At 26.6% G+C, this 11,758-nt stretch overlaps 1 protein-coding gene across 1 annotated transcript; it reads left to right on the top strand.

Moving 5' to 3' along the window:
* The first annotated feature begins 443 nt into the window (after positions 1–443).
* Positions 444–3,712, top strand: LOC124935181 (two-component response regulator-like APRR5). The gene is made up of 9 exons (XM_047475631.1): positions 444–846; positions 1,071–1,232; positions 1,313–1,443; positions 1,549–1,768; positions 1,875–2,081; positions 2,220–2,309; positions 2,457–2,799; positions 2,876–3,341; positions 3,431–3,712. Exons 1-9 carry the CDS (start codon positions 654–656, stop codon positions 3,560–3,562), a joined length of 1,944 nt encoding a protein of 647 aa, XP_047331587.1. The 5' UTR covers positions 444–653; the 3' UTR covers positions 3,563–3,712.
* The last annotated feature ends 8,046 nt before the right edge of the window (positions 3,713–11,758 follow it).

Genomic DNA, 11,758 nt, shown 5'->3' with positions numbered 1-11,758 from the left:
CAGATTGTGGGTTAATCCGCTTATAAACATTTTTAACGTAATATTTTTTTCACAATGCCCTTGTTCAAATTTAAAATTTTCAAATAACTCAATAAAATAAAATACCACTTCACCCCCTTTTTATCCATTAAAATCAATTAATTCATTAATTAAAATACTAAAATACCATCTTTTTATCTTTAAGTTTTTTTTACCTAAAAAAAACATTATTATCTTTTCAAAATTATCCCTAATAAACTTCTCTTTCTCAAACTATTTAAATAACCTACAACAACAAATGCCTATACCTTACTAATATTTAAAATAATATAATTTATTTTGTATACACAAAAGTTATAACATTTATGGAAAATGAAAATTCTAAAAAGGTGGCAATACTAATAATAAATGATGTAAAAAAATGCCAGATGTTTTTTTAGACTTGGAAGACCTTTCTTGGTTGAAAAAGATCAGTCCAGTTGGAATGTGAACCAGAAACACTGTTCATTCCCACCTTCTTGTCTTCCAATCTCCACTGTCTATCCTTTTCCCCTATAATTTGATGCCCGCCTTCCCATTTCTAGATATTTTCAGACAGAGGATTTGTTTAATGGTTCATTAAGAGAGAAGCAAGACTTTTTGTTTTTCTTTTCCTCCTCAAATCCGCAACTACGATGGAAGAGGGACCTCTGAGCAGCGGAGATGATGCAATCAATTTGGATGTTGATAAGAAAGGAGGTGTTACAGTTCCTATGATGCGGTGGGGGAGGTTTCTTCCTCGGATTGTTCTCAGAGTATTGCTGGTAGAAGCGGATGATTCCACTCGCCAGATTATTGCAGCGCTTCTCAGGAAATGCAGTTACAAAGGTAGTATATTTGTTGATCTCTCCCATGACCCATTGGTTTTCATTTGAGATAACCATGTTTTCAATTCAAGTTAACTAGTGATTATCATTGGCAGATTTTGTTTTCTGTAATGTATTTTGATCTGGCCTTGGAGTTGTACTTAAATTTAGGTAGAAGCTGTGGATTTCTTTTAGTTTCTAAGAAATGTTGAAGCTTTAGGATAATATGTTATGTTTTCTAAGCAGTTACTGCGGTTACTGATGGACTTGAGGCGTGGGAAGTACTGAAGGGAAAATCTCCTAAAATAGATCTCATATTGACTGAAGTTGATTTACCATCTATATCGGGATTTGCTCTTCTTACTTTAATCATGGAGCATGAAATATGTAAAACCATTCCTGTCATAAGTAAGAACTAACCTTCTGTTATTGTGGTATTGAGCAGATAGATTAATGGTTTAAACTTTACTACTTTCACTGTGATTTAGTGATGTCATCGCAAGATTCAGTTCGTATGGTGTACAAATGCATGCTGAGAGGTGCTGCTGATTTTCTGGTGAAACCTTTGAGGAAGAATGAGCTGAGGAACTTGTGGCAACACGTTTGGAGAAGACAGAACGTATGTATGCCTTGTAATTACAGTATGAAACATGTTGGATTCAATTTTTTAGACGCCTGCAATCTAATTGATTGCCTTTTGTTACTTTTGCTGTTATATCGTCAGTTCACTAACAGTGGACAAGGTGCTCAAGATGAAAGTGTTGCGCAACAAAGGGTTGAAGCTGGAGCTGAAAGTAATGATGCTAGCAATGATTCATCAAGTGTCTATATTGCCACTGATCAGAAAATCAGAGAGCACGTCGAGAAAGGAAGTTATGCCCAGGTTGATTTCATTTTCGATGAGACTTGTTTCTGCAACCAGCTAATTTTCTTGATTGTTTTGAGTTTCATATTTTTGGAAATAGTTTAGAAGCTTAAAACACATTTTATCATCATCATATTCATAATCATCAACATGAACATGTGATTGGAGTAATTTAAGTCCATGATATTTGGTTTTTAGTGTAGATTGTATGTGTTTGTATTTAAGTTGGAGTTTGCATGTTTTACAGAGCTCTTCTACAAAACCAGACATAGAAGTCGATGACACATTCCCTAGAATTACACATGAACTTCGAAAATATGATCTAGATTATGTGGGCTTACTAAAGAATGAAGAAGTTTCTCCATCTAACAAGAATTTAAAGATTCTTGATGGTAAAGCATCTTTCTTTATTGTATTTCTTTCAATGTTCTTAACATCTTTTAACACATACAATTTATTTCATAATATAATTCTGAAATATTCTGTTTCTTCAAACAAAAATTTGATAATATTTATTTTTTGTTTACCAGCGTGTCCTGGCCAGCTTGTGCGCACCTTGCCCAATCAATGGGGGAGGCTAGCACAACGACCTACCGGCATGACCCCCAACTTCAATCAAGGTGCTTGCAATTATAATTGAACTTGAACATCGTTTTGAATATTGTTATAGTATTCCGTGAATGGAGTTCTGATAAAACAACATGGGACCTGAAAATCAAGACACGATTGAATTGGTATTTTATATTAATATTATTATTATTGATCAGGAGTAGAGGTAGCTGGCAGCAAAAAAGACAAGATAATGATAAATGATGAAAAACCTGAAAGCCATCTTCAAAACAATGTTGAAGTTTTTGCTACGAATCCATTATCTGCTGCTATTCTTCCTTTGAAAGAAGCTGTTGATTTAATTGGAGCATTTGGTGATTTCTCAAATAGTATTTGCAGAAGTATCAGTCCTCCTAGAGATTATATAACAGATGGAGTAGAAGATTATCTGAAGCTGGATCTTTCCTTGAGAGGATCTTGTGCTAGTGTTTCCGTAAATCAAGTTATTACAACTGTTGAAAAGCAGAGATTGAACCACTCTGATTCCTCAGCTTTTTCAAGGTTTTCCTCATCTTTCATATAGAAATGATATTTTTAATATTGAAGCATGAATAAGATTTTTGTTTTCCTTATACAGGTATATAAACAAGAAATATGATCGGATTGAGAGCTTGAGTCGAAAGGTGGTTGATGAAACTGTTTTTGATGGTCCTGGTCAATGGAAAGGTGAAATATCTTTTCCTGGACCTCATCATCAGCAGAAGGCAATATTAACTGTTCCAGTTCCATTCAGAACCATAAGGGTGGATAATTCATCTTTTAAAATGAATCCCCTCTTTGAACAATCAAACATTGAAAGAAGAAACTCTCAAAAGCTTTGTAGTAGTTCTAGAACAGAGCAGCAAGTTTTGAACAACAACTCAGAGAAGAACAAGTGTTCATCGGATAATAAACAACAATATTTTGATCAAATTCCAGCTCCAGGTCATTGGGTTTCTGCAGAGAATGGCAATGATAGAATCTTGCAACAACGGTCCATCCAGAGAGAAGCAGCCTTAAACAAATTCCGTATGAAACGAAAAGAAAGATGCTATGAGAAGAAGGTAACTCACATTTTTCCCTTTCCCTTTTCCTTGTACTAGTTCTTGATCATGTAAACAAATGTTGTGTTGTATGTTGTAATTACTTACAGGTACGATACGAAAGCAGAAAAAAGCTGGCAGAGCAACGACCTCGGGTGAAAGGACAGTTTGTTCGTCAAGAAGCACTACTACTATTGGAAGAGACGAATAGTACTGAACTTGGTAATTCAGATGACAGTTAACTAGTCTATTTAACTGTTATTATATAAGAGGATGTTCAAGTTTTGAGGCTGCTGGTGTATATATTGTTTTCTGTACAATTCTGTGTTCATATTGGGAGTATATAGAAGAAATTCTCAATTGAATGGAATAAACTTCTTTATATTAAGCTTTATGTACATATCTCTTATAAATAATTTCAGTTAACTAAATTATTATAATGAAGGTAAAGTCTTGCAAAATGTTTATTTATTGTGGCAGATGAATACCATATTACTTAAAATATTTTTTTTGTTTATGTCTACTTAACTATTATGGAGAAAGAATAACGTGTCATCATATTTTGAAGGAGAAAGAAAATTTGTTAATTTTCTAATAAATCATCAGTAATTCTCTCTTCAATTCTCCCTCTCAATCATTTATAAAGAAAAATTCTCTACTCAATCATTTCTCTATTAGAAAGAGAAGTGAAGAAATTCCCTCTTAAATTTTCTTTCCCAATCATTTCTTTAGTAAAATGAGTGATAGGGGAGGAAATTTGGAGAGTGAATAAGAGAAGAAATGACGTGTCTTTCAGCATCAAATAATTCTTTCTCAAATTCTCTCTTCAAAATTCTATCATTCAATCATTTCTCTATGTTGGGTCAAATTATTTTGACTAAAATTAACTAAAGAATAAACTTATTTTATGCTTACTTTATTTGATGATCTTTGTTAAAACTTAGTTGTGAATAAAGCTAAATTGTCTATTTATTTTGTATAGGTGCATATATATAAGACTATGCTACTTTAGACATGGTCTAAAGTATGCTATCTTAGACGTTATACGCAGTTAAACATGATAGTTTAACTGCTTTAGACCCGGTCTAAAGAGATGCGTAGTTAGACGAGGTCATCTAACTCCTTTAGACGCGGTCTAAAGAGATGCGTAGTTAGACGAGGACGTCTAACTTCTTTAGACGAGGTCTAAAGGGACGCGTAACTAGACGAGGTCGTTCAACTCTTTTAGACGATGTCTAAGGAGATGCATAGTTAGACGAGGACGTCAAACTCTTTTAGACGAGGTCTAAAGAGATGCGTAGTTAGACGAGGTATAAAAGGATGCATAGTTAGACAAGGTAATCTAACTCTTTTAGACGCGATCTAAAGAGATGCGTAGTTAGACGAGGACATCTAACTCCTTTAGACGAGGTCTAAAATGATGCGTAGTTAGACGATGACGTCTAACTCCTTTAGACGAGGTCTAAAAGGATGCGTAGTTAGACGAGGTCGTCTAACTCTTTTAGACGAGGTCTAAAGGGATGCGTAGTTAGACGAGGCCATCTAACTCCTTTAGACGAGGTCTAAAGGGATGCGTAGTTAGACGAGGTCGTCTAACTCCTTTAGACAAGGTCTAAAGGGCTGCGTAGTTAGACGAGGTCGTCTAACTCCTTTAGACGCGGTCTATAGGAGCACGTCTAATGCCTTGTTTTAGTAGCCGTCTGAAGAAAGCATACGTCTAACCATGATCAATTAATTGTCTGATACTCTTTCTCCACTCACTTTTGTGCAGTCTGTCAAGCCAGCTAATTACATCAAATGGATGAATGTCATGTACGCGAATATCCTTCCAACTACCTGTCTAGTACAAAACAATATCAAAGGATATTTGAAGACCTAATTGTTCGGTTCGACCACGATCTAATTGCTCAGAGTGTGTTGTACTCTGGTACTATGGGAGGCCTTCCAACGGACACATGCCACGTGTCCACAAAAAAGATTCGACCGTTTGTGTCCGTCTACTATAAATAGATGCTCAAGGACAACATATGATCTCTTTCTTGATGTCTGCTCCTCGCTCTCTTGGTGATCTGATTTACAATCTTACTCTTGCTTTTACTGACTTCTTACATCCTTCAAGATCAAGAGAGAAATTCAATTACTGTTTAGCTGTGAGAACATTGTAAGTTGATCATAGGCTATTCTGTTCAATAGAGAGTTAGTTAGCTCAGTGAGTTGTATTCGATTTAAAGTATTTAGTGGATATCCTTTCAATTGTGGAAGAAGAGGTGACGTAGGAGTTTTATCTACAAACATCCATAAAACTCCTTACGTTCTTTACTTTCTTTCATTTACATTCGGTCGTTCAAAGCTTCAAATCCGACAAACACTTCCGCACTTGAATCAATTTCAAGAGTTTGGAGGATTTGTGAAAAATAGAAACAAATACTAATCCCTCACATGATTATTATCGAAAAAATTATCGTTAGTTGTTAACAATAGTCAGACTCCAATCTCTATTGGTAGCACCGATCCAATCACTACATTAGAAAATTTCTAATTTAATATATATTTAAAAGTTTTACATATTTATTTTATTATATAAAAATATATTTTAAATTTATTTTTATTTTTTTTAAAGATTTATATATATATTATTTATAATTGGTAAAATTAATGATAATTTTAAAATAAATATTTGTAAATAATAATTTATATTAAATTCTATTTATAATATATATTATTGTATATAATGTTTTTTTAAAATAAAAAGAACAGGACACTCACACCAATAGCCCCCATTATTAAATAAATCCTTTAAAGAGTAAATAATAATAATTTAATTAAATATTTTGACGCTATAATTTTATTTTATAATTTATTAATAAAATTAAAAATTCTAATATATATATATTATTAAAATATATATTTTGAACTAATTCTAATAAATAAATAAAAAATAATTTTCATAATATTAAAAATTACTCCTTAACAATTTTAATAATGTATTATATATATATATATATATCAATAAATATATATATATATATATATATATATAATTTTTAGTGTGATATTTTTAATAATATTAATCATTTTAATATATATATATATTTAAAATATGTTTATATTTTAAATATATATAATTATTATGGTTATTTATTATAATAAATTCAAAATATAATTTTTTATTATATATTTTAATAATATATTAAAATTGTTAATTTGATTAAAAAATTAAAATAAAATTATTGTCTCAAAATATTTGATTCTAAATTATTATTAATTAAATAGGATAATTTTAATTTACGTTCAAAATATTTATTCTAAACTTAATATTATTTAAATAAAAATATTTTAGATAGAATTATTATGTAAATTCAATTAATTTTAAATAAATATTAATTTATCCAAATTTAATATTATTATATATTTTAAAATACATCAAATATCTAAATTATATAAAAAAATATATATATAAATTTATAATTTATTTTTATTTACTTGAAAAATACATAAAAAAAAAATCATATATATATATATATATATATATATATATGTATATATATATTTATTTACACAAGGACCAATCAAATAAATCGACAATATTAATTAAATAGGAAGAAAAATAATTCCAATAAATAATTTTAAACACTGAATTTTACATTAAATTACCCATCAAACTATATAAAATTTTATTGGAGTATAATATTACTTATTATTATTATTAGTATGCTTGTTTTTTCATTTAATTAATATTTTAAATACAAATTATATATGATAATTAAAATAACCAATCAAAAACATAATATAAAAGCACAACTTAAAAAAATTAGATACTTAGATTGATTTGTTTTAAGTCAAACATTTTTATTTTTTTTATTAAAGTTTTAATTTGTTTCCACTAACAAAAAAAATTCTTGTATATTATGTTAACTTAATGTTTACAAACAAAAACAAACTACAACAATCTAACACGAAGAAAAGACAATAAAAAGATTCACGAACTCAAAAAAAAACATTAAAAAGAACTAAAAAACAGTATTCATCAAAATATTTAAAATTATAAAAATTTGATAAGATATTTATAAGAAAAATATAACATAGACTTGATAAAAACAGTAATTATACGAGTTATCTCCCCGTCTTATTAAAATAAAAAAAACATAAACATATATAAATCTTGAAAAATAATTTACATTTATCTCTAAAAATTATATAGTAATATTTAGTAAGATGAGAATTTAAAAAAATACACTTAATTAAAAATAATTAAGTCAAATAAAATTAATATTATAACAATATAAAATTAGACAAAATTAAAAAATAATATATAAATATATATATATATATATATATATATATATATATATATATATATATATATATATATATATATATATATATATATATATGTTGGAATTGATATTTTATAAACTTGAGTCAATTTAAAAAACATATTTTTAAAGTATATAGTGTGTCCAATGTTATATTTTGTATACAAACAAATAAATTAAAAATAATATTTTCAATACTTTTTAAATTTAATATCTTATTTAATATTTTTATTTACTTTATTTACTTTTTATTTTTAATTAATTTTATTAATTTTTTTTCTTATTTATTTTTACTTTATTTTAGTATTTTTAATCAATAATGTTTTTTTACAAAGACTATAATAATAATAATAATTATTTTTTTGTTAAACAATAATATTAATTGTTATATTTATTTAATAATAATATAATATTTTATATAAAAAAATATTTTTATATAATAATATTATATATTAAAAAAATTAATATTTATCAACCATTTAAATCATGTCAAAATATAGTGTTAAATATATTTTTATTTTTTTGTCTTATTGTTTGAATATATATATATATATATATATATATATATATATATATATATATATATATATATATATATATATATATATATATATATATATATATATATATATATATATATATATATATATATATATATATATATATATATATATATATGTGTGTTCTTGCTTGTTTTTGTTCTTAACGCTAGTTAGAGAAAATATGTTCTAATGCATACTCGTATATTCAAAACTTGTGTCTATTGGATGATTGAGTTCGGATATTTTAAATCGGGTTTTAAAGTTGGACATGAGAGAAGAAAAAGTACTTAATCGGGTTTGAAGTCCAAAATGATGAGTGTGTGAAACTCAAACCTAATACCCGATTATATTAATATTAAAATCAAAATGTATTTTGTTATTAAGGTTAATATGACATTTCAAATGCCAAATCATTACAAACCACACAATAAATATATCATGTTTTTATCCTCATTTCATTCTAATTTTAATTTCTTAATATTTTCATGTTAATTCTATCATTAATTATTAATTTTTCATTTTCATCTAATGACAAAACTTTATTCTCTCTTCTATTTTATTATTCTTTATTATAAATATAAAGTTGTTATCTTATTCATCGTCTATAAATAAATAAATAATCAGGTATGCTATGTTTTTTTATATTTTAATATCCTCAAAATTATTTTTATTTGAATAATCCGTCATCGTTAAAATTCATTGTCTTTCTAAGACGACGTTTTCAGCGATGAATGACATTTTATTCGCCGTCCCTGATATTTGTAAGTGACAACATTAATACTATTAGCGACGATTTTTGTCGTAGCTAATTATGCATTTTCCACCGGTGATCTACATTCTTATAGATATTTAAATGGGTAATTGAGTACCCGTCAGAATGGGTCGGATTTTAAAATGAAATTTGAGTTCGGGATTATGTACTTCACTACCGATGGATCATAGGGTACCCTATTGAGCTGATTATTTTTTTTATATGATACCTGGAGAGCTCAACTGAATTTTGATTCGTGTTTTAATTTAGTATTTGTATGATTTTGAGATTTTTTTTTTACTTTTGACCAGTATTATATAAACTCGACTCAATTGTAATAAAATATACATTTACATAGAGTTATCCACGTTTGATACTCACGTAAAATAAAATATTTTTTAAAATATGTTCTTCCTAGATCTGAATTATTAACCTATAATCATTAACCTTGTAAATATGATAACTTAACTAAACTAAGTTACTTTTATATTAAATTATTAAAATTTCTATACAATTTAAAAAAGTATTAAAAATATTTAAAAAAAAGTAAAAGCTGCAAAGGTCCTCTGCATATCCAATAGGAGTCGGGCTGGTATATGATGTTTTAATATTTTTCAAGTGATATTGGTTAAGTTATGCTAAATCAAGTAATCATATTTTGAATTAATTTTATTGAGCTTATAATTTTGTTATAATTTTCCTTAACTAACCAGGGAATACTTTTATTCCTAAATATTTAATTTTACAAAATCACTTTTTCATAATTTATTTTGAAATTGAAAAATCTATAGATATATAAAGAACAAGACACGAGGAGAAGCAACATTATGGTGCTGAATGGATTATGTGATTTTGTTCTACATATTTTTATTCAGTTTTGGTCTCGGTGAGCCTTCATATATTTAATAATAATCAATTAATGACAAAATGGGCGACTTAAGCCTAATCAAAAAAAGTAATGTATTATTTATCTAGTCGTTTTAAAACAATTAGTGTATATTTTTGTTAAAATTTCACTTATCATAATTGCATTTTTTTTTATAAATCTTACATTTCAAACCCTTTTAAAAAAATTAATTATATTATGTTCAACTACTCACTCTAATTTAATTCATGACTTTGTTTCTTTTGCTATACCATATTACCATGCAAATAATATCAAGCTGCCATAATAATTCTATTTTTACAAAATAAAAATATCATACAGACTTATAATAAATTACAGTATTTATTAGAAAACAGTAAAATTACCAAATCAATTAAATTAAATATTAAAAAAACTTGTATTATCAATTTATCATATATAAGAATTGTATAACGAAATCTACACCTTGTAGCATTAAATTTTCCTTCATTTTTCATAATAAGTTATAAATTTATCAATAACAGGTGTCCGTTACCAAAAATAAAGTCAAACATAATTATATTATTCATTAAAAACATTTATTTGCATAATATGTTGAAGAGAATAAATAATTACAAAGGCCCTTTAAAATTGTTAAGTTTGAAAAAGAAAAATATAGAGAGCAGGGCAAAGACATGGTGCTGATTAATACATTAATATGGATTTTGTGCTTTTGTTCTAAATTTTGTTGTTCAGTTTCTGGCTCTGTGAGCTATGATGGGAAATCGATCATCATCAACGGTCAAAGAAGGATTCTAATTTCTGGCTCCATTCATTATCCGAGAAGCACTCCAGAGGTAGTTAATAATATTTCAAGCCCACCAGAATTCACCATTGATGGTGTTGATTTTGAAATATCATGCTAGCTGTTTTTCAAGATAAAATATCATGTTGATATATATATATATATATATATATATATATATATATATATATATATATATATATATATATATATATATATATATATATATATATATATATATATATTATTTTACTTTTTATTAATTCACTGGAATGATTTTAGTCACAAAAATTGTCACTTGATAATATTTAAACTATATATTATAAATGTGTTATTTTTTTGGCTCAATTTATATTTAAAATCCAAACTTAAGTAGTTTTGATTAGATAGATATTCAAAATTTGAATAGTGTGATAGGACTCAGAATTAACATAAATGTAGTCATTTGATGATTTATCCCAAATGATAAAATATATGTATTCTTATTTTAACGTATTATTTTATTTTATTTATTTAATTTAGCATGTCTGTAAAACAAAATGATACTTGCATGTATATTTACACACAAACATTTTAGATGTATTTTTTTAAAATTGAGTATAGATCTATGCAATAAAAACTGTCGAAGTGATTTGAATAGTTAAAAATATATGTGATGTGATTAAAAATTTGGAAGAATTCAGAAGGAGGTAGATTTGAAATTTATTTTTTTCTGAGAATGACATAATTGTGTACTTTCTATAATTTTAGATGTATTGTTTTTAAAATTGATTGTTTCTTTTTAAGATGTATTTTTTCAAACTATTAAATGTGGTTTGAGTTTATTAAAGAATGTGTGATGAATGAGAAAATTTTGAAAAATAATAATAAAAAAAGAATTTGTATTTTACATCTACAAATATGATAAATTAATTTTAAAAAAATGTTATTATATAAAATAAGAAGAACGGGTGTTCAATCGTTCAAAACCCAAATGACTAAAATTATAATAGTTTCAGGTCGCATAATTCAAAATTCGAGCCCAGATCAAATCTATCCAAATTCAAGTCTTAAATAATAATTGAATAATTATTTTTGTATGCTTTTGTAATTGTTTTATTTTTGGTTTTAGTTTCATAATTTGGTTACTAAACTATATTTATTTAATGTTTCTCCATTGGTGATTCATTTTGTACGGCAG

This window comes from Impatiens glandulifera, chromosome 4 (assembly GCF_907164915.1).
Source record: "Impatiens glandulifera chromosome 4, dImpGla2.1, whole genome shotgun sequence".
NCBI lineage: Eukaryota > Viridiplantae > Streptophyta > Magnoliopsida > Ericales > Balsaminaceae > Impatiens > Impatiens glandulifera.
The sequence above is the reverse complement of the archived record's forward strand: the minus strand, read 5'-3'. Positions and strand labels throughout refer to the sequence as shown.